Below are 24982 nucleotides of genomic sequence, written 5' to 3' on the forward strand. Positions count from 1 at the left end.
TCATTATCTGGTAGAGACAGATGTATATGTGAATTTATATTCCACCAACATACAGTAATTTTATACTTTCATTTATTTTTCAGAATTTGAGTCAGGTAGATTTTGTATATTAAAGACAACATAACATTTTCCCTTCACTTTCTGTTTCTACATGAAATTGGCCTGACTTACTTACAGTAATTTTGTCCATGTTTTTATTTATTTTCCAGACTTTGAGTTGTGTAAATTAAGTATATTGACAAAAATGTAAGGATAATTTCCCCTTCACAGAAAAATGACTGGTTTCAGTAAATCTATCACACTCTCTTTCTACATTAAATGGCCTGAATGGAGCCAGGCTGCAATATCTGAAGTGTAACAATGTGTTTAACAGATTTTCTGAACCAGGGGTAGAAAAAAACATAGATCACAGGGTTTAGACAGGAGTTAAAGACAGGAGTTACAGATTTGGCTGTTGAAATACAATAGCCAAATCTCAAAGGCTGCATAGTATGCCCAGATCGAGTTGTTCACAGCTGCAACAGCAAAACAATAATATGGACAGGAGCGCAGAAGAAAAACAACTACTACAACACCGAGAGTCCTTGCCGCTTTCATCTCAGATTTCTTAGCTTTCACAGTCTGTGAACGCTGAAGTGTGACAGCTGCAATGTGAGAGCGCATGGCATGAGCCTGAGACACAGCCACCACAAATACTCTCATATACAGTAGTATGATGACGAAAATGGGGCCTAAAAAGGTCACAAGATCAACAATTTCTTCAGCATGAGAACTTATGACTATACACTCTCTGTGACAGTTATATTTGTTTGTTTGAGGAAATCCCTCAGTATCCAAGTGCTGTGCACAGCAGAAAATATCCAACACAGAAAAATGCAGTTGAACTCTTTTCACAGTAACTTTGGCGGAGTAAAACATGGGGTCACAGATGCAATATAGCGGTCAATTGATATGAGCACCGTGTTTCCTACTGAGACACTGACAATGAGGTAACCTAAAAAGTAATTCACAGCACATATTTTGTCACCCAGGATCCAGCAGCCTTGGAAGAGGAGAATATCAGATGGCATCTGTACAAAACCCACAAGGAAGTCTGCGACAGCCAGAGAGAGGAGGACGAGGTTGGTGGTGGTGTGGAGCTGCCTGAGATGAGAGAATATCAATACTGATACATGTAGTATTTGTAGAAATAAGTGTTATTGTGGGTTACAATTCCAAATGTATCAACAGCACTTCAACAACATGAATAAATAAATCACAACATTACAACTATAAAAGCATTTTTAAATAACAAGTATCCAGTATTCAAGAAAGGCCTAAACAGGAAGATGCTTCTATGTATCATTTATATCCTAGAATAGAAGGATAGTAGATATGTAATAGCCTGATATGTGAGAAATCATTACTAATCCTTTTTTTCAGTCAAATTTTTCAATTTTTGCTGGCTATCTGAAAAGTGCCATAATCATAGTTATGTTGCATGGCTGAAAGCCATTTCTTCATGGATCTAACTGGAACCTGTAAATCAAAAGTAGTAACCTAAATGTGACACTATGTTGCATAACTGGAAACAAAAAATGAACATCTTGTAGGTCATGCCGAGAAATTCTATCTCTGCCTGAAGTGGGAGATAGAGATGATGACCAGCAGGTTGAGAACCACAGTGAGCAGAGTGATGCAGGACAGTACAGTGTAAAGGAGCATGGCCTCCCAATCAGGGTGCCTTGTTTTCCTGCAGGAGGTGTTCAGCTGGAAAAAGGAGGGTTCAGCATCTTCCAGGGCCTCCATATTCAGATCGGGGAGAAGCTGCTGAGCTGTAACAACTTTCTGATTAAAGCTCTTTGTCATACAGCTGATTTATCTCTTTCCATCTCCCCCTCCCATATTCAAATTTCTATTACTATTAATCACTATAACATTTCAGAAGGCTAAGCATGTAATACTCTGGCAGTATCTCTCTACCTGTATACATTGTTAACTCTAACTACACTATCAAAACAAAGGTTCAATATAAATAATAAAAAACATGGAGGGGGGTTCCGGTTTGGACATGACCAAGCAAGGACGTACTCTGGAGCCTCTGTTTTTTTTCTGAAGAAGAAGAAAACTGCCACACCTGTGCACCTCTGGTGTTCCAAAACTCAAAAGAGAATGGGTAGGGCATTTATTCCACTCAAAGGTTTGTGGTAAAGTCAGGGGTGCTGCCATTTTAATCCATAAAAACACAATTTTGACCCATTCTATTCTGTTTCTGACCCCAACAGCTGCTACATTATTGTATCAGGTCTCATCTAAAACACCCCTGTAGTTGAAGCCTGCATATATGCACACAACTAGGTGCATTTACTTTATACTTCTGCTAAGGTTCTGGCCTCCTATGCTGAACAGCTGGGTTTGTCTGACTCTTGGAGGTTCAGCTTCCCATTAGCCAATGTGAGGAACAATTTGTTCCTCAGTGGGTCAGATGCCAAGAGTCTATAGAATGACACTTGGTCTCATTTCATCCTTGTGTGCAGTATTTTTCGCTGAGTGCAATATTCCAATATCCCAATACTTGTGCAATTTTAAAACTGGGCAAGTGCCTACCTACTTGCTGTTTCATTTATATTTATATTCTATATTTGTGACGTTGCAAGTACTTCTCTGCTTCCATCCTTAAGTCACTATGAAGTTTAGCATTAGGGTTTTGGCAAGGTGAAAACTACTATTAAATTGATTAATTAAACGAGTATGAATATTACTTCTTAAATAACATATTATAAATCATTCATTTGATCTAGCTCTGAGAGATGAGCTCTGAGCGCATCAAGGCTCAGTGCAATCTCTCTCTGCAATCCCGTGCAGAGAGAGAGAGAGAGAGAAAGAGAGAGAGACAGCAAGTGAGATAGACCCATATCAAAATACCAGTAGCCTATCTTAGAAAGAATGAAAGCCAAAGGTTGCTAAAGTTACTTAAACCTTCGATAACTGACAGTTTAAATTTTACGTCATACCGTTTTCTCTTTGCTACCATGGTTTTTGAATGTGAGCATCATTCACTCTCATGACAATACATCCAAAGAACTGGGCATCTTATTGAGACCTGCATTTATTTGACAAAATGTGCAGCCACACCAGGCCAGTAAAAGGACTCTGCATTTAATTGGGACTCAGCCTCTTACATAGGTTTTACAGTACATAAGCTTTCTGAAAATTGTGAATTTGGGGATAAGAGAAACAAAAATATCAGAAACAGACTCATTGTAGGAGCACAAGATAAAGAGTTGTCAGATTGCAGCTCATAAAAGACCTCACACTGGATGTAGCTGCACAGAGAGTCAGGCAAGCTGACGACATTAGTAAGCAGGGGGGAGCCCTTGCACATCATCCAGGAAATAAACCAGCACAAAAGACAGCTTGGTAAAGAGAACCACAGAAATGGGAGCACAAAAAGGTGAGGGAAGATGCACAAGATGAAAAAAAACACAACTTAAAGATAAGTCAGCCTGCCAAGCTCAAGGCTCTGTATGCAGGAGATCCAACTAAGGACAAAATGACACTGGGAACGCTGGTGAATGCATGGGATTAAAGTTGAACAAAGACAAATGTCACCTCAGACAACAACAGGTACACTTCCTGGGACACATGGAGAGCGAGAGCGGTAATCAGCCGGATCCAGAAAAGGTTAAGGTAATAGCAGACCTATAAACAAACATGATATAGCTGAAATTAGCACTTGGAATTATCGACCCACAAGAGACAGCTTTCCAGATACTGAAACAAGGTCTGATGAGCACACCTGTACTGGCTTATACTACAACCCAAGCAGACCAATGGCAGTATCAGGTGATGCTAGCAGATATGGGCCAGGAGGGGTGCTCCTCAGGCAATATGAGGAATTGTGGAAACCCAGTGCTTATTGCTCAAGAACAGACTCACAAACACAGAGACACAGTACTCACAAATTAAAAAAGAGTGCTTGGCAGTGGTCTGGGCGTGTGAGGACTTCGGTAAATATTTGAGTTGCATGGATCAGTTTAAACTGATAAGCAACCACAAACCCCTGGTCCCCTCGCCTCAATGGTAGCAGGCAGGCTGTTTTGGACACCATGGGCACCTGTCATAGAACACCATGGACACTGACAAGGAGGCTGATGTCTGCTGCTTAGTGAGCTCTTTTATGAACACTTCCCCTGCATCCAGGCGGAAGCTGGATGAGATCAGGAAAGCCACACTCACTTACAGTGAACTACAAGCAGAAGTAAAGCTGGTAAGGAACGGCTGGCCAGAGCATCCTAGCCATATACACACATCAACAAGAGTCTACTACCAACACAGAGAGGAGCTCTCAGAGGGTGACAGGTTATTCACTAGAGGAAGCAACATACTTATCCCTCAGTCAGTGAGTAAATCAGCTGATTTGAAGCAAAGACTGGAGGGGTGTGAGTTCTCAACAGAGCACAGAGGAAATAACCACTAAACCCAACCCCTTTACAAGAGATTCCATGGCAGAGGGTTCCATTCATCACTCATCACAAACAACAACACAAATGGATGTGTGGGAGGTAGGACTTTCTCCAGCTTTTGTTGACAATTGTGACCTGGGAATTTGTATTCCACAGCACTTGTGTTGCTACTCCCTCAAAGAAACAATCCACCATACACTCAATAAGTGCTTTCAGTTTAGTTTGGCAACATAACAAGAGATGACTGGCATGGGTAGCATCCACAGTCTGTTCAGGTTTCCAATTTTTCTCCAAATCTGCCTCCAGCTTCCTGAGTTCTCTCAGAAAGCAGCTTATGCACCTCACCATCTGGTTCAGCTTGGCTTAGAGCTAGTGAGGTTGGGGCTGTTACAGTCTGGATTGTCGTGTCTCGGTCTAATGAATGATGTGTACTATAAACATTCATGTTCAGTTTCTGACGTGCACAAAACATAAAATGTCCACTTCCACTACAACTCTCAGAACACTCTCACACTAATAATATTCTACACACTCACACAACCTATATTCTAGTATGCTACTTCTGATATCCTCATAGGTGATATTTGCATATATTTGCACACTCATTATACATCTCTGTCACTACTTTTACACAGTTTTTTCTCACCTGGATATACAGAAACACAAACATCAGCATAATGTGGCTGCACAGTGCAGGCTGTCTGGGTCTACTTCGTGAGTTTTACTCATTGTAACTATAAATTAACCTACTAAAATCTTGAAGTTGTTATTGCACATGAATATACATCAGGTGAACACTGAGATTATGAACAAACAAAATAATAACCTAAAACAATGAAAATAATGTGTGGGGTATCTGTTGCCCATTAATGAGTTTGTGAAGTAATAAAACATAATACAGATCTGACAGCTTCCTGGTTAAAGTTCACACAGTGGATTTATCTCTTTCCCTCCTCCCCTACCATATTCAAATTCCATGTGTTCAGAAAGCCCAAGGCTGAATGTCATAATCTGTGACAGTTTGAGACTATGCGTCCAGTTTTTTTTTCTGTCCCCTCTATTGTTTTCCCCTCCCTTGTCTGTCTTGTGTGTGTGTGTGTGTGTGTGTGTGTGTGTGTGTGTGTGACAACCAGCTGACTGCACCCTGATTGTTTCATACCAAACACCTGCCATCTCCACTCACCTGTTGGTCATCTCTAATCAGGCATACCTGTATATATACCCCAGACCTACTGACCGTTCCTTGTCAGATTGTTATCTCAGCCATGCCGATAGTACTAAGCTTGGCCTCTGAAGCGTACTTGTGGTTTGGTTTGGTTTGGTTTTGGACACCATCTGAATTCACAGTCGGACTCTGAACTCACTCATCCTCCACCTCTATTGGATAACTTTGTATTCAGAGTCTCCTCAGTATTTTTTCCCACACACTTTGTTTGTTTGCAATAAACTCTGTTAAAATTTATCCTGACTGCCGCTGTCTGTTTTCTGCATTTGGGTCTCGTACATTTTTCATTATGAATCATCTGTCCATGTTACTTCACCTATGGTGCTATAGTTTAGTATCCTTGTGTTGCCCAAACTTAAGGAGTGTAAATAAGTAAATAAATAAACACAGAAATAAATAATTAAATATGTAATCAAATGCAAAGTAAATACTCTCACGAGCCACTTTATTAGGTACGCCTTGCTTGGACCAGGTTGGACCCTTGTTTGCCTTCAGAACTGCCCTAATTCTTTGTGGCATAGGTTCAACATTCCTTAGAGATCTTGGTCCATATTGACATGATAGCATCACACAGTTGCTGCTGATTTGTCTGCTGCACATCCATGATGCAACTTTCCTATTCCACCACATTCCAAAGGTGCTCTATTGGATTGAGATCTGGTCACTATGGAGGCTGTTTGAGTACAGTGAACTCATTGTCATGTTCAAGAAACCAGTTTGAGATGATTGGAGCTTAGTGACATGTAGTCATATGTGGCATTTAAACTATTCTCAGTTAGTACTAAGGGGTGCAAAGTGTGCCAAGAAAATATCCCCCACTCCACTACACCACTACCAGCCTGAACTGTTGATACAAGGCAGGATGGATCCATGCTTGATGTTGACCAAGTTGTTTACGGCAAATTCTGACCCTACCATCCGAATGTTGCAGCAAGAATCGAGACTCATTAGACCAGGCAGCATTTTACCAATCTTCCGTTGTACAATTTCGGTGATCCTGTGTGAATTGTAGCCTCAGTTTCCTGTTCTTAGCTGACAGGAGTGACACCCGGTGTGGTCTTCTGCTGCTGTAGCCCATCTGCTTCAAGGTTCAGCGTGTTGCAAGTTCAGAGATGCTCGTCTGCATAACTTGGTTGTAACAAGTGGTGAGTGGAGTTATTGTTGCCTTCCTATCAGTTCGAAGCAGTCTGACCATTCTCTTCTAAACTCTGGCATCAATAAAGCATTTTCGCCCAGAGAACTGCTGCTCACTGGATATTTTCTCTTTTTCGGACCATTCTCTGTAAACCTGAGAGATGGTTGTGTGGATCAACAGTTTCTGAAATACTCAAACCAACTTGACATCACCCGAAATTTGCAAGATTATATAGTTAAAAACCACAACTCCCAAACTGTGTTACCTGTAATACATGATGAAAGTAAACATCAAATGAAAAGATGTGTGAAGTGGTGAATCATCTGCTGGTTGCTGCTGGTGCCGGAAAATGTTCAGTCTTAGTCCTTTTTACATCTGAGTGCTGTGTTTGACACTTTTGATCATTTTTACTCAAACATCTCCAATAGTGGGTTGGCATGTCTGATGAAATTTTAAGATGGTTTTATTCTCATTTACAAGACAGATTTTATTTTTGTTGTTGTAGCCATTACCTCTGGGGTCTGTTCTTGGACCACTCCTGTTCTCTTTATACATAGGGCTTTATACTGGGGCATGTCATCTGTAAGCATGATGTAAGTTTTCACACCTACGCAAAGGAAACTCAATTGTACCTCTCTTTTAACCCCAATGAAGCATATCACATAAATGTACTCAATGATTGTATCCATGATATCAAATGCTGGATGGACCAGAACTCCCAGCAGCTAAACAGAGAAAAGACTGAGGAAAATTCCATTGGCCCTTTCAAACATTTCAAAATGTTCTATCTCATTTTTACTGTACCTCCTTGTTGCACTTTTTCTCTTCTATCTCCTCTTCTTGTTGTAAAACCTTTTCAACTGTTTTTTTTTTTAATCTGTTTGTTTTATCATTTATTTTTTATTGTTCACCCTCAAATTTATCCTGTCTTTTAAAACACTTGTTGGAAGTTGGAACATGAGAATTTTATCAGTACATCCTCAAAAAAAAAAACACAATTGACACAATTTACATTCATTTATTAAAAAAAAACAAACAAAAAAAAAAACGGTGTCAGTACTCTGAACCAGCAGCTGCAAAACATGATATGTGGCTCTCAGGTAATATCCTTGTATCATAAGCAGATAACAATGGTGATTGTAATCGAAAAATACAGTCGATATCCTTACTGTATGCTGAAACCTCATTCTTATTCAGAACTGAGATTTTGCATGTCTCCCTATAGTTATCCAGGAGTTACTGGAAACACATGTTGCCATTAAAAGGAAATTCACAAGTTTTATACAGGAATTTGTGCAGTAACTTTGTCCATGTTGTTATTGATTTTCCAGACTTTGAGCCATGTAGACTCAGCATATTGAAGACATCAGAAGAATAATTTCCTCTTTACAGAAAAATCACTGGTTTCAGTAAATCCATCACCATCTCTTATTACATTAAATTGGTCTGACTGGAGCCAGGCTGCAGTATCTGAAGTGTAACAACGTGTTTAATAGATTTTCTGAACCAGGGGTAGAAAAAAACATAGATCACAGGGTTTAGACAGGAGTTGAAATACAACAGCCAAAGTTCGATGATTGAAGTTGACATCCTGACCAAATTGTTCACAACTGCAAAAGCAAAACAATAATATGGACAGGAGCACAGAATAAACACAGCTATTACGACACCGAGAGTCCTTGCTGCTTTCATCTCAGATTTCTTAGCTTTCACAGTCTGTGAACGCTGAAGTGTTACAGCTGCAATGTGAGAGCGCATGGCACGAGCCTGAGACACAGCCACCACAAACACTCTCGTGTACAAAAGTGTAATGACTAAAATGGGGCCTAAAAAGGTCACAATAAGATCAACAATTTCTTCAGCATTAGAACCTATGACTACACACTCTCCATGACAGATTTTATAGCTGTCCAGGTGTTTCAGGGAATTTCTCAGAATCCAACTGCTGTGCACAGCAGAAAATATCCAACACAGACAAACACAGAGTTGAACTCTTTTCACAGTAACTTTGGTGGAGTAAAACATGGGGTCACAAATTGCCATATAGCGGTCAACTGATATGAGCACCATGTTTCCCACTGAAACACTGACAGTGAGGTAACCTAAAAAGTAATATGCAGCACATAATAAGTCACCCAGCATCCAGCAGCCTTGGAGGAGGAGGATTGCAGCTGGCATCTGCAGGAAACCCACAAGGAAGTCTCCAACAGCCAGAGAGAGGAGGAAGAGGTTGGTGGTGGTGAGCAGCTGCCTAAAATGAGAGAATATCAACAATGAACCCATTGATACATGTAGTAATTATAGGAATAAGTGTTATCAATGGTTATCATTCTAAATGTATGCACTTTACTGTAACAACATGCATAAATATATCACAGCATCACGCTAATAAATGCATTTTTAAATAACAAGTATGGATTCACCAAAAGCCTAAACAAGAAAACATTATTTCTATGTATTAGTTACATTCTAGAGGAGATGGATAGTGCATGTGCAGTCATCTGATATATGGCAAAACTTAACTGATTTTTCTTTTTTCAGTCTCATTTTGCTCTCAAAAGTACTACAATTATAGTAAAATTTTATTTTAAAAGTAACAATATCTATCTATATGTTTTTATCAGAACATGAAATGTGTTGTCTTGCTCAAAGCCATTTCATCATATATCTAACCAGAACATGTAAATCAAAATGTTCTCATTGGTGTAACCTAAGTGTGACTCAATGTTGCATAGCTGGAATAAGAAAAATAAACATCTTTAGGCCATGCAGAAATTTTATCTTTGCCTGAAGTGGGAGATAGAGATGATGACCAGCAGGTTTAAAACCACAGTGAGCAGAGTGATGCAGGGCAGCAGAGTGTAAATGAGCATAGCCTCCGAGTGAGGACGCATCATCTTCCTGCAGGAGGTGTTTAGTTGGGGAAAGCAGAGTTCAGCTTCTTCCATGGCCTCATTAGAGAGAGAGGAGACACTGCTGAGCTCTGACTGCTTTCTGATTAAAGCTCTTTGACATACAGCTGATTTATCTCTTCCTTCCTCCACTCCCATATTCAAAAGAAAAAAAAAAGGTACCAATACTCTCAACTAGCAGCTGCAAAGCATGATGTAATGGCATTTATATCAGATTATCACAAAATGATAATAATCTTAATAATAACATGTATTTATCTAGCACTTTTAAGAACAACACTTACAATTAGTAATAAAAATCCATAAAACTCAACAATAACAAAAATAACATCAGTTAAATCAATAGATTTCAAAGAGAAGAAAAACAGATAAAAATGACAACACTCAGTTGTACAAAAAACAACACTGATATAAGCGTATTAAGAGAAAAACTAAACAATTCAAGGGAAAGTAAAACCAGAAAAAGGAATGTGTTTAGAGGTAAGTAAAACCAGGAAAAGCTCTCCAATAAAGGAATGTGTTTAGAGGTTACGGACTCAGCCGACCTGATATCCTCGGGCAGATCATTCCAGAGCCTTGGGGCCCTGACTGAAAAGGCTCTGTCCCATTTAGTTTTTAGCCAGGCCTCTGGAACAGACAGAAAACCTTTATCTCAAGGTGCACACTGGTGAGTACAAAACTAAAAGGTCAGAGATGAAACTGGGAGTAATCAACAAAATCTTAAAATCTATTCTAAAATGTACAGGGAGCAGGTGCAAGGAGGCTAAAATAGGAGTGATGAGTGGTCATGTCTCTTGGTGCGGGTTAAAAGCCTGGCAGCAGAGCTCGGTACAATCTGGAGACGGTCAATAGATTTCAGGTTGAGATAGGTAAAAAGATTGTTGCAGTAATCCAGGCGTGATGAAAAGTTAAAAAAAGATCTTATTTTAGAAATACTTCTAAGATGGTAAACACATGATTGTACTAGCATAGTGATGTGCTGAGATTACTGTCAAACCATACGCTAAGATTGTTTGCCACAAGTTTAATGTTATTTAACAGGGAACCAGCAGATAGTAGAATTTGTTTTAACAGGAGCTGGGACCCAATAACAAGTATTCCAGTTTTGTTTGAGATCAACTGAAGAAAATTATTTGACATCCAGATATTGACATCACACAGACAATCACTCAGAAAACTCAACATACCAGGGTCAGTGGATCTAAATGATAGGTACAGTTGCGCATCATCAACATAAAAATGAAAAGAAATAGCATATCTTGGAATAATGTTCCAAAATAAAATTGGTCCGAAAACTGATCCCTGACACATACCGTACTTAACATTAGAAAAGGACGAGACATTGTTGTTCACAGAGACACAGAACCTTCTATTTGACAAGTTAGTTAAAAACCATTCTAAAACAGTGCCAGATGCCCCACCCACTACTTAGTTTATCAAACAGGATGTTGTGGTGCTGTGTGTGTGTGTTGTGTGCTGCACCAAGGTCCAGGAGTACATATTCTGAGCACATGCCAACATCGGCAGCCATTAACAGGTCATTAGTAACTTTGAGCGGGGCAGTCTCAGTACTGTGATATTTCCTTAAGCCTGAAACTTTTCAAAGATGTTTTTTTTATTTTCCAGTTTAGAGAGAAGTGGCTTGGACACTTTATGTCAAAAGTTTTTTATGTAAAGGTAATTTGGAAATTGGTCTGAAGTTTTGAGGGAGAGAGCGACCCAGTCCAGGTTTTTTTTTTTAGCAGCGGGGGTCATACAAGCAGTTTTAAAATAATCAGGGACACAACCATTAAAACAGCAAAGAGTGAAATGGGACTGAAAGGTTGTATTACTTTTCGTGAAAACCTGGATGGTAAAATGTCAAGAGGACTGGAGGACACTCTCATATGTGATACTGTATCTAAAAGTTCACACAGGGTAATAGGATAAAACTGGTTCACGCTATGTATTTATGGGTGAAGGACACCAGTACAAGAGGCACTGGTTGTTCCTGAGGCTCTAATAGAGTCCACTTTATCAGTAAAATGAAATAAAAACATTTCACAATCAGCATTATTTTTGGCAAAGGCACACAGTCAATTACCTGGTAAACCCAATTCCTCTGTCTTAAATAAAAATAAAGGGTTATGTTGATGGGTAGATATGAGATCTGAGAAATAGTGTCTTCTTGCATCTTTGACCATATTGTTGTAGAGTAATCATCATTACTTCATAATGTTGTAGTGAACTAGACACGTTTTTTTTTTTTCTATCTATGCTCAGCTTTCCCACATTCCCTTTTACAGATGTGAATGTTTTCATTTATTACTGAGGACTTGGACCTACCCTTAAGAGGTGCAACAGTATTTAGTGAGGTCAAGCAGATGGAGTTGAAACGGTCCGCTATATCATTCGTGTAGGAATATTCAGATAGGTGTAGGCTTTGACTGTCGAATAGTGTGTAGAACTTTGGGGCACTAAAGATGCTCGTGAATGACTGAAAAAAGCAAGGCTGAACCTATTTGTTAATGTGCTAGTCAAAAGTCAAGTTTTAATCGAACACAATACCAAGATTCCTTGCAGATGGTTTCGTATTCCCTGGTACATGTCTCAGGTATGTACTAATGTGTTTTGAGACCAGATTTAGACCAATGACCTAGATTTCTATTTGTCCAAATTTAGTTGTAGAAATGTTAGTGACATCCAATCATTGATAGTAGTAAACCAACACAGCAAAATATCCAAATTTTGAAGACTGTCAGATTGAAATGATACATAAGGTTGGGTATCATCTGTATAACTATGAGAGGCAACCACTTTAAACTGGCAAATAATATGTTGAAAGGGAAACATGTACAAGCTGAACAAAATGGGACCAAGGATGGAGCCTTGTGGAACCCCACATGACATAAGAGTTGGCAATGAGACAAAATCATCAATGGTTATCCTTAAGGATCTCTCTGTAACATATGAAGAAAAACATCTCACGGCAATACCATCTACGCCAACCCAGTGCTTTAGCCTATCCAGCAAGATGGTATGATCGCAGGCAGCAGACTAGTATAACAATACTGCAATGGAGCCCTGGCCAGAATCTACATTCATAAGAATATATTGGTGACTTTCAGCAGAGCAGTTTCCCTGCTATGCAGCTGATAAAAATCAGATTGAAAATTGTCAAAAAATGTTATTAGCTTCCACTATTTCAGAATCAGAACCAGAATCATAATCAGAATTACCTTCATTGTAAGTGCATACAACAAAATTAAAGTCGCCACTCAAAAACACAGGACATTGACTAAAACACAGGACAAAGAATGTGAGCAACCAAATAATAAAAACTAGAATAAATAACACAATAAATAAAATGTATTGCATATCATTAAATGAAGTGCATGTGCATGATAGCATGGGTGGATAACATGAGTGGATTCGACCTGTAATGCCTGCCAGAGTGCAACAGTTCAAAGAGGTAATGGCAGGGGTGAGTGGAGTCTTTGATGATGTTAGTAGCTCTGCTGAGGCTCTCTATGGTCGCCTGGTTAAAGGCTACCGGCAGCTTCCTCTCTGTGTTGTGCCTCCTGAGCACGCTCAGGAAAAGCAAGTTTTGCTGAGCTCTCTTGACGGTTGCAGTGGTCTTCACCAGGAGAGGACCAGGAAAGGTCCCCGGATATGAGGACCCCGAGGAACAACCTGTACCCTCACCCACTTAAGAATATTCTGGTGAACTCCCCTGCTCCAGCTCAGTCTGAACCAGCTCTTCAGTTCCTGCTACTGCGTCAGTCTTGCCCCTCTTTCCTAGCTGCTGTGCATGGACTATGGTTTAACCCCTTTGAGCCACCTGTTCCTGGCTGAGCAGCCAATAACCCCTTCATGTCAGATCCATGTAGAACCCCACAGCAAACCAATTTATCTATCTTTTGCCAATAAAGTATTTTTGTGTGAATCTCACCTTCTCACTGTCATCTGCTTTGTGGGTCCAGATAAAGAAAAGTAAAGAACCTTACACATTATGACTGTAACAAAAAACAATTACTTAAAAAAGAAAGATAATCTGTCTCTCCTAACTTTCTCTCTGACTGATCATTTTATATGTAAATACAGCTGAAATCATAACTCAGTCATTTATGTGTTTGGTGATTTTGTCAGATGACTTTTTAGTTATAAAATCAGGATTTGACCATAGGCAGTCCAGCTATGAACTAGGTTTTGACCTGATTATTGATCATAGTTATAATTTTAAAAGTAAAAATATCCGATATCTGCTAATGTGTTCTTCAGAGACCTAAATGAGACATGTTGCCTAGCTTAAAGCCATTTCACCATGAACTTGTAAATGAAAAATGTTTTCCTCATGAACCTAAATGTAACTTTATGTTCCATAGATGGAACAATTTTAAGATGGTTTTATTCTCATTTACAAGACCAATTTTTTGTTGTGGCCATTACCTATGGGGTCTGTACTCGGACCTCTCTTGTTCTCTTTATACATGGGGCTTTATACTGGGACATGTCATCTGTAAGCATATCACATTAATGTACTCAATGATTGCATCCATGATCTCAAATGCCGGATGGACCAGAAATTCCTGCAGCTAAACACTGAAAAGACTGAAGGAATTAACATTTGCCCTTTTAATCATTTTTAGATGTTCTGTCTCACTTGAACTGTACCTCATTGTTGCATTTTTTCTCTTCTATCTCCTACTCAACTGTATTTTTAATCTGTTTGCTTTATCATATAGTTTTTATTGTTCACCCTCAATTTTATTTTGTCTGATAAAGCTCTTAGTGTTTTGAAAGGTGGTATATGAGGATTTAATTGATATGTCCTAAAAAAAAAAAAAAAAAAAAAAAAAAACAAATTGAGAAGACAATGTACATTCATTTATTAAAAAAAAAAAAAAAAAAAAAGAACATCAGCAAAAGCTGCCAGTGCCAGTTGCCGATGCCATTACTCTAGCAGCTTCAAAACATGATGTGGCTTTTATTCTCAGGTAATCATATCCTTGTATCATAAGCAGATAACAATGGTCAGAGGGATTGTGATTGAAATCATGAAATAGTCACTCTCCTTACTGTACCCTGAAACCTGGTTCCTATTCAGAACTGAGATTTTGCATGTCTCCCTATAGTTATCCAGGAGTTACTGGAAACACATGTTGCCATTAAAAGGAAATTCACATGTTTTATACAGGAATTTGTGCAGTAACTTTGTCCATGTTCTTATTAATTTTCCAGACTTTGAGCCATGCAGACTCAGCATATTGAAGACATCAGAAGAATAATTTCCTCCTTACAGAAAAATAACTGGTTTCAGTAAATCCATCACCATCTCTTATTACATTAAATTGGTCTGACTGGAGCCAGGCTGCAGTATCTGAAGTGTAACAACGTGTTTAATAGATTTTCTGAACCAGGGGTAGAAAAAAACATAGATCACAGGGTTTAGACAGGAGTTGAAATACAACAGCCAAAGTTCGATGACTGAAGTTGACGTCCTCACCAAATTGTTCACAACTGCAAAAGCAAAACAATAATATGGACAGGAGCACAGAATAAACACAGCTATTACGACACCAAGAGTCCTTGCTGCTTTCATCTCAGATTTCTTAGCTTTCACAGTCTGTGAACGCTGAAGTGTTACAGCTGCAATGTGAGAGCGCATGGCACGAGCCTGAGACACAGCCACCACAAACACTCTCGTGTACAAAAGTGTAATGACTAAAATGGGGCCTAAAAAGGTCACAATAAGATCAACAGTTTCTTCAGCATAAGAACTTATGACTACACACTCTCCATGACAGATTTTATAGCTGTCCAGGTGTTTCAGGGAATTTCTCAGAATCCAACTGCTGTGCACAGCAGAAAATATCCAACACAGACAAACACAGAGTTGAACTCTTTTCACAGTAACTTTGGTGGAGTAAAACATGGGGTCACAAATTGCCATATAGCGGTCAACTGATATGAGCACCATGTTTCCTACTGAAACACTGACAGTGAGGTAACCTAAAAAGTAATTTGCAGCACATAATAAGTCACCCAGCATCCAGCAGCCTTGGAGGAGGAGGATTGCAGCTGGCATCTGCAGGAAACCCACAAGGAAGTCTCCAACAGCCAGAGAGAGGAGGAAGAGGTTGGTGGTGGTGAGCAGCTGCCTAAAATGAGAGAATATCAACAATGAACCCATTGATACATGTAGTAATTATAGGAATAAGTGTTATCAATGGTTATCATTCTAAATGTATGCACTTTACTGTAACAACATGCATAAATATATCACAGCATCACGCTAATAAATGCATTTTTAAATAACAAGTATGGATTCACCAAAAGCCTAAACAAGAAAACATTATTTCTATGTATTAGTTACATTCTAGAGGAGATGGATAGTGCATGTGCAGTCATCTGATATATGGCAAAACTTAACTGATTTTTCTTTTTTCAGTCTCATTTTGCTCTCAAAAGTACTACAATTATAGTAAAATTTTATTTTAAAAGTAACAATATCTATCTATATGTTTTTATCAGAACATGAAATGTGTTGTCTTGCTCAAAGCCATTTCATCATATATCTAACCAGAACATGTAAATCAAAATGTTCTCATTGGTGTAACCTAAGTGTGACTCAATGTTGCATAGCTGGAATAAGAAAAATAAACATCTTTAGGCCATGCAGAAATTTTATCTTTGCCTGAAGTGGGAGATAGAGATGATGACCAGCAGGTTTAAAACCACAGTGAGCAGAGTGATGCAGGGCAGCAGAGTGTAAATGAGCATAGCCTCCGAGTGAGGACGCATCATCTTCCTGCAGGAGGTGTTTAGTTGGGGAAAGCAGAGTTCAGCTTCTTCCATGGCCTCATTAGAGAGAGAGGAGACACTGCTGAGCTCTGACTGCTTTCTGATTAAAGCTCTTTGACATACAGCTGATTTATCTCTTCCTTCCTCCACTCCCATATTCAAAAGAAAAAAAAAAGGTACCAATACTCTCAACTAGCAGCTGCAAAGCATGATGTAATGGCATTTATATCAGATTATCACAAAATGATAATAATCTTAATAATAACATGTATTTATCTAGCACTTTTAAGAACAACACTTACAATTAGTAATAAAAATCCATAAAACTCAACAATAACAAAAATAACATCAGTTAAATCAATAGATTTCAAAGAGAAGAAAAACAGATAAAAATGACAACACTCAGTTGTACAAAAAACAACACTGATATAAGCGTATTAAGAGAAAAACTAAACAATTCAAGGGAAAGTAAAACCAGAAAAAGGAATGTGTTTAGAGGTAAGTAAAACCAGGAAAAGCTCTCCAATAAAGGAATGTGTTTAGAGGTTACGGACTCAGCCGACCTGATATCCTCGGGCAGATCATTCCAGAGCCTTGGGGCCCTGACTGAAAAGGCTCTGTCCCATTTAGTTTTTAGCCAGGCCTCTGGAACAGACAGAAAACCTTTATCTCAAGGTGCACACTGGTGAGTACAAAACTAAAAGGTCAGAGATGAAACTGGGAGTAATCAACAAAATCTTAAAATCTATTCTAAAATGTACAGGGAGCAGGTGCAAGGAGGCTAAAATAGGAGTGATGAGTGGTCATGTCTCTTGGTGCGGGTTAAAAGCCTGGCAGCAGAGCTCGGTACAATCTGGAGACGGTCAATAGATTTCAGGTTGAGATAGGTAAAAAGATTGTTGCAGTAATCCAGGCGTGATGAAAAGTTAAAAAAAGATCTTATTTTAGAAATACTTCTAAGATGGTAAACACATGATTGTACTAGCATAGTGATGTGCTGAGATTACTGTCAAACCATACGCTAAGATTGTTTGCCACAAGTTTAATGTTATTTAACAGGGAACCAGCAGATAGTAGAATTTGTTTTAACAGGAGCTGGGACCCAATAACAAGTATTCCAGTTTTGTTTGAGATCAACTGAAGAAAATTATTTGACATCCAGATATTGACATCACACAGACAATCACTCAGAAAACTCAACATACCAGGGTCAGTGGATCTAAATGATAGGTACAGTTGCGCATCATCAACATAAAAATGAAAAGAAATAGCATATCTTGGAATAATGTTCCAAAATAAAATTGGTCCGAAAACTGATCCCTGACACATACCGTACTTAACATTAGAAAAGGACGAGACATTGTTGTTCACAGAGACACAGAACCTTCTATTTGACAAGTTAGTTAAAAACCATTCTAAAACAGTGCCAGATGCCCCACCCACTACTTAGTTTATCAAACAGGATGTTGTGGTGCTGTGTGTGTGTGTTGTGTGCTGCACCAAGGTCCAGGAGTACATATTCTGAGCACATGCCAACATCGGCAGCCATTAACAGGTCATTAGTAACTTTGAGCGGGGCAGTCTCAGTACTGTGATATTTCCTTAAGCCTGAAACTTTTCAAAGATGTTTTTTTTATTTTCCAGTTTAGAGAGAAGTGGCTTGGACACTTTATGTCAAAAGTTTTTTATGTAAAGGTAATTTGGAAATTGGTCTGAAGTTTTGAGGGAGAGAGCGACCCAGTCCAGGTTTTTTTTTTTAGCAGCGGGGGTCATACAAGCAGTTTTAAAATCAGGGACACAACCATTAAAACAGCAAAGAGTGAAATGGGACTGAAAGGTTGTATTACTTTTCGTGAAAACCTGGATGGTAAAATGTCAAGAGGACTGGAGGACACTCTCATATGTGATACTGTATCTAAAAGTTCACACAGGGTAATAGGATAAAACTGGTTCACGCTATGTATTTATGGGTGAAGGACACCAGTACAAGAGGCACTGGTTGTTCCTGAGGCTCTAATAGAGTCCACTTTATCAGTAAAATGAAATAAAAACATTTCACAATCAGCATTATTTTTGGCAAAGGCACACAGTCAATTACCTGGTAAACCCAATTCCTCTGTCTTAAATAAAAATAAAGGGTTATGTTGATGGGTAGATATGAGATCTGAGAAATAGTGTCTTCTTGCATCTTTGACCATATTGTTGTAGAGTAATCATCATTACTTCATAATGTTGTAGTGAACTAGACACGTTTTTTTTTTTTCTATCTATGCTCAGCTTTCCCACATTCCCTTTTACAGATGTGAATGTTTTCATTTATTACTGAGGACTTGGACCTACCCTTAAGAGGTGCAACAGTATTTAGTGAGGTCAAGCAGATGGAGTTGAAACGGTCCGCTATATCATTCGTGTAGGAATATTCAGATAGGTGTAGGCTTTGACTGTCGAATAGTGTGTAGAACTTTGGGGCACTAAAGATGCTCGTGAATGACTGAAAAAAGCAAGGCTGAACCTATTTGTTAATGTGCTAGTCAAAAGTCAAGTTTTAATCGAACACAATACCAAGATTCCTTGCAGATGGTTTCGTATTCCCTGGTACATGTCTCAGGTATGTACTAATGTGTTTTGAGACCAGATTTAGACCAATGACCTAGATTTCTATTTGTCCAAATTTAGTTGTAGAAATGTTAGTGACATCCAATCATTGATAGTAGTAAACCAACACAGCAAAATATCCAAATTTTGAAGACTGTCAGATTGAAATGATACATAAGGTTGGGTATCATCTGTATAACTATGAGAGGCAACCACTTTAAACTGGCAAATAATATGTTGAAAGGGAAACATGTACAAGCTGAACAAAATGGGACCAAGGATGGAGCCTTGTGGAACCCCACATGACATAAGAGTTGGCAATGAGACAAAATCATCAATGGTTATCCTTAAGGATCTCTCTGTAACATATGAAGAAAAACATCTCACGGCAATACCATCTACGCCAACCCAGTGCTTTAGTCTATCCAGCAAGATGGTATGATCGCAGGCAGCAGACTAGTATAACAATACTGCAATGGAGCCCTGGCCAGAATCTACATTCATAAGAATATATTGGTGACTTTCAGCAGAGCAGTTTCCCTGCTATGCAGCTGATAAAAATCAGATTGAAAATTGTCAAAAAATGTTATTAGCTTCCACTATTTCAGAATCAGAACCAGAATCATAATCAGAATTACCTTCATTGTAAGTGCATACAACAAAATTAAAGTTGCCACTCAAAAACACAGGACATTGACTAAAACACAGGACAAAGAATGTGAGCAACCAAATAATAAAAACTAGAATAAATAACACAATAAATAAAATGTATTGCATATCATTAAATGAAGTGCATGTGCATGATAGCATGGGTGGATAACATGAGTGGATTCGACCTGTAATGCCTGCCAGAGTGCAACAGTTCAAAGAGGTAATGGCAGGGGTGAGTGGAGTCTTTGATGATGTTAGTAGCTCTGCTGAGGCTCTCTATGGTCGCCTGGTTAAAGGCTACCGGCAGCTTCCTCTCTGTGTTGTGCCACCTGAGCACGCTCAGGAAAAGCAAGCTTTGTTGTGCTCTCTTGACGGTTGCAGTGGTCTTCACCGACCAGGAGCGGTCCCCGGACATGAGGACCCCGAGGAACAACCTGTACCCTCACCCACTTAAGAATATTCTGGTGAACTCCCCTGCTCCAGCTCAGTCTGAACCAGCTCTTCAGTTCCTGCTACTGCGTCAGTCTTGCCCCTCTTTCCTAGCTGCTGTGCATGGACTATGGTTTAACCCCTTTGAGCCACCTGTTCCTGGCCGAGCAGCCAATAACCCCTTCATGTCAGATCCATGTAGAACCCCACAGCAAACCAATTTACCTGTCTTTTGCCAATAAAGTATTTTTGTGTGAATCTCACCTTCTCGCTGTCATCTGCTTTGTGGGTCCAGATAAAGAAAAGTAAAAACCTTATACATTATGACTGTAACAAAGGCAAAAGCCTGAAAAAAATTACCTAAAAAAGAAATATAATCTATCTCTCCTAACTTTCTCTATGAGTGATCATTTTATAAGTAAATACAGCTGAAATCATAACAGTCATTCATGCGTTTGGTGATTTTGTCAGATGTCTTTGTAGTTATAAAATCAGGTTTTTGACCATAGGTGGTCCAGCCACAAACTAGGTTTTGACCTGATCATTGATCATAGTTATAATTTTAAAAGTAACAATATCCACTATCTACTAATGTGTTTTTCAGAGACCTAAATGAGACATGTTGCCTAGCTTAAAGCCATTTCACCATGAACTTGTAAATGAAAAATGTTTTCCTTATGAACCTAAATGTGACTTTATGTTCCATAGCTGGAACAAAACAACTACACATTTTTAGGCTATGTAAAGACATTCCATCTCTGCCTGAAGTAGGAGATAGAGATGATGACCAGGAAGTTCAGAACCACAGTGAGCAGAGTGATGCAGGACAGCAGACTGTAATCATCATCTTTCTGCAGGAGGTGTTGAGTTGGGGAAAGCAGAGTTTGGCTTCTTCCAGGGCCTCTGTAGAGAGAGAGGAGACCGGAGCAACCTTACCATTGTTTCCTGGTTATTTTTCTCCCCGGTTTATTTAACTCTGTTAGTCCCCACTCCCCTGGACCACTTGGGGATGTAACATTCACCCTCAATTTTATCTTGTCTGATAAGCACTTAGTGCTTATAAAAGGTGGTATGAGGATTTGTTTGATACGTCATTAAAAAAAAAAAAACAACAAATTGAGAAGACAATTTACATTCATTTATTAAAAAAAATAAAAAATCAGCAAAAGCTGCCAGTGACAGTTGCCAATGCCATTACTCTGAACTAGCAGCTTCAAAACATCATGTGGCTTTTTATCTCAGGTAATCATATCCTTGTAACATAAGCGGATAACAATGGTCAAAGGGATTGTGATTGAAATCATGAAATACAGTCAATCTCCTTACTGTACCCTGAAACCTGGTTCCTATTCAGAACTGAGATTGTGAAGGTATCCCTATGGAACACAGGAGTTAATGGGTACACCTGTTGCCATGACAATAAAATTTTTAAAAAGTTTTATACATTAATTTTGTCCATGCTTATATATTCTCCATTACTTTGAGCCACATAGATTCAGTATACTGAAGACAACAGAAGAATAATTGGTTTCGGTGAATCCATTGCAGTGTCTGTCTACATTAAATAGGCCTCGCTGGAGCCAGCCTGCAGTATCTGAAGAATTTTCTTTACTTCTCCAGACATTGAGCTGTGTAAATTCAGTGTATAGAAGAAAATAATTTCCCATTCACAGAAAAGCTACTGGTTTCAGTAAATCCATTCTACATTAAATTAGCCTCACGTGAGCCAGACTGCAGTATCTGAAGTGTAACAATGTTTTTAATTGATTTTCTGAACCAGGGGTAGAAAAAAACATAGATCACAGGGTTTAGACAGGAGTTGAAATACAACAGCCAAATCTCAGTACCTAAAGATGTCACTCCAGCCAATTTGTTCACAGTTGCAACAGCAAAACAATAATATGGACAAGCGCACAGAATAAACACAACAACTGCAACACCAAGAGTCCTTGCTGCTTTCATTTCAGATCTCTCAGCTTTTACAGTCTCTGAATGCTGAAGTGTGACAGCTGCTATGTGAGAGCGCATGGCTCGAGCCTGAGACACAGCCACCACAAATACTCTTGTGTACAAAAGTGTAATGACTAAAATAGGGACTAAAAATGTCATAGCAAAATCAACAATTTCTTCAGCATAAGAACTTATGACTACACACTCTCCATGACAGACTTTATACCTCTCTGGTTCTTTTAAGAAGTCCCTCAGTATCCAACTGCTGTGCACACCAGAAAATATCCAACACAGACAAACACAGAGTTGAACTCTTTTCACAGTCACTTTGGTGGAGTAAAACATGGGGTCACAAATTGCAATATAGCGGTCAACTGATATGAGCACCATGTTTCCCACTGAAACACTGACAGTGAGGTAACCTGAAAAGTAAATCGCAACACATATAATGTCACCCAGGATCCAGCAGCCTTGGAAGAGGAGGATCGCAGCAGGCATCTGCAGGAAACCCACAAGGAAGTCTGCGACAGCCAGAGAGAGGAGGAGGAGGTTGGTGGTGGTGAGGAGCTGCCTGAAATGAGAGAATATCAACAATGAACCCATTGTTATATGTAGTAGTTATAGGAATAAGTGTTATTGACAGGTATAATTCTAAATGTATGACTTGTACTAAAACAACACACATATAGCTAGGCATCACACTAATAAAAGCATTTTTTAAATAACAAGTATGCATTCACCGAAGGCCTAAACAAGAAATCATTATCTCTATATACCAGTTACATCCTCGAGGAGATGGATAGTGCATGTGCAATCATCTGATATATGACAGATCTTAACTAATCCTTTATTGTAGTCTAATTTTTGCTGACTATCTCAAAAGCACCACAATCTTTGCGAACATATTGGTATACAGATTTTAAAATTTAATTTGTACATTTTTATCTGCTATCTGCTAATGTTTTTATCAGAGACCAAGAGACATGTTATGTTGCTTAAAGCCATTTCATCATGTATCCAACCAGAACATGTAAATCAAAATGTTGTAATTAGTGTAACTAATAAGTGTGACTCAATGTTGCATAGCTGGAATAAGAAAAATAAACGTCTTTAGGCCATGCAGAAATTCTATCTTTGCCTGAAGTGGGAGATAGAGATGATGACCAGCAGGTTTAAAACCACAGTGAGCAGAGTGATGCAGGACAGCACAGTGTAAATGAGCATAGCCTCCAAGTGAGAGTATGTTGTCTTCCTGCAGGAGGTGTTTAGTTGGGGAAAACAGAGTTCAGCTTCTTCCAGGGCCTCCATATTCAGAGAGAGAGGAGAAGCTGCTGAGCTCTGACAGCTTTCTGATTAAAGCTCTTTGTCATACAGCTGATTTATCTCTTTCCCTCTTCCTCTCCCATATTCAAGTTTCATCCAGACTAGGTATGTCATACTCACAAAAAAGATACCAGTACTCTGACCTAGCAGTTGCAAAGCATGACGTAATGGCTTTTATATCAGATTATCACATAGTATTTGTAATAATAAAGTTTATATGGTACTTTAAAAAAGTGTAATGTAATGTAATGCAATTAATGTAAAGTGAATAGTTAAGTTAATAATAGTGTGGTCACAGTATAGTATGTATTATGCGTGTGTGTGTGTGTGTGTACTGAGGAGTGTCTTCCATCTGGCCACTCTACCATACAGGCCTGATTGGTGGACTGCTGCAGAAATGGTTGTCCTTCTAGAAGGTTCTCCTCTCTCCACAGAGCAACGCTGGAGCACTGTCAGAGTGACCATCGGGTTCTTGGTCACCTCCCTGACTAAGGCCCTTCTGCCCCGATTGCTCAGTTTGGCCGGGCGGCCAGCTCTAGGAAGAGTCCTGCTGATTCCAAACTTCTTCCATTTACGGATGATGGAGGCCACTGTGCTCACTGGGACCTTCAATGCTACAGAAATTTTTCTGTACCTTTCCCCAGATCTGTGCCTCGAAACAATCCTGTCTCAGAGGTCTACAGACAATTCCTTCATGGCTTGGTTTGTGCTCTGACATGCACTGTCAACTATGGGACCTTATATAGACAGGTGTGTGGACTCAAATCAAGTTGTAGAAACATCTGAAGGATGATCAGTGAAAACAGGATGCTGTTCACTTTCATGTTCATCAAACCACTCTGTCACCAGTTTTGCTGTGTGTATTGGTGCATTATCATCCTGATACACGGCACCGCCTTCAGGATACAATGTTTGAACCACTGGGTGCACATGGTCCTCCAGAATGGTTCGGTAGTCCTTGGCAGTGACGCGCCCATCTAGCACAAGTATTGGGCCAAGGGAATGCCATGATATTGCAGCCCGAACCATCACTGATCCACCCCCATGCTTCACTCTGGGCATGCAATAGTCTGGGTGGTACGCTTCTTTGGGGCTTCTTCACACCGTAACTCTCCCGGATGTGGGAAAGACAGTAAAGGTGGACTCATCAGAGAACAATACATGTTTCACATTGTCCACAGCCCAAGATTTGCGCTGCTGGTACCATTGAAACCGACGTTTGGCATTGGCACGAGTGACCAAAGGTTTGGCTATAGCAGCCCGGCCGTGTATATTGACCCTGTGGAGCTCCCGACGGACAGTTTTGGTGGAAACAGGAGAGTTGAGGTGCACATTTAATTCTGCAGTGAGTTGGGCAGCTGTGGTTTTATGTTTTTTGGATACAATCTGGGTTAGCACCCGGACATCCCTTTCAGACAGCTTCCTCTTGCGTCCACAGTTACTCCTTTTGATACATCACAAAGACTTGCTGTCTTGGTCACAGATGCGCCAGCAAGACATGCACCAACAATTTGTCCTCTTTTGAACTCTGATA

General features: G+C 39.4%; 1 protein-coding gene across 1 annotated transcript; it reads right to left on the reverse strand.

Moving 5' to 3' along the window:
- Positions 1 to 7893: 7893 nt before the first annotated feature.
- On the reverse strand, positions 7894 to 15020 carry LOC139618507 (trace amine-associated receptor 13c-like). Its single transcript, XM_071474514.1, has 2 exons — positions 9593 to 15020; positions 7894 to 9056 (listed from the first exon to the last, which is right to left on the reverse strand). The coding sequence occupies exons 1-2, from the start codon at positions 9853 to 9855 to the stop codon at positions 8237 to 8239; spliced, it is 1083 nt and encodes a 360-aa protein (XP_071330615.1). The 5' UTR covers positions 9856 to 15020; the 3' UTR covers positions 7894 to 8236.
- Between the last annotated feature and the right edge of the window lie 9962 nt (positions 15021 to 24982).

This window comes from Trachinotus anak, unplaced genomic scaffold, assembly GCF_046630095.1.
Source record: "Trachinotus anak isolate AG129_WGS33_773 ecotype Australia unplaced genomic scaffold, CSIRO_AGI_Tana_v1 ptg000001l, whole genome shotgun sequence".
NCBI classification, from domain to species: Eukaryota; Metazoa; Chordata; class Actinopteri; order Carangiformes; family Carangidae; genus Trachinotus; species Trachinotus anak.

What these genes read in the sequence shown, in the direction of transcription:
- LOC139618507 (XM_071474514.1), bottom strand. Translation starts at nt 9,855, where the DNA reads ATGGGAGTGGAGGAAGGAAGAGATAAATCAGCTGTATGTCAAAGAGCT. An exon ending in ATCTCTATCTCCCACTTCAG is followed by an intron (nt 9,057 to 9,592) that starts GCAAAGATAAAA and finishes CTCTCATTTTAG; the next exon opens with GCAGCTGCTCACCACCACCA.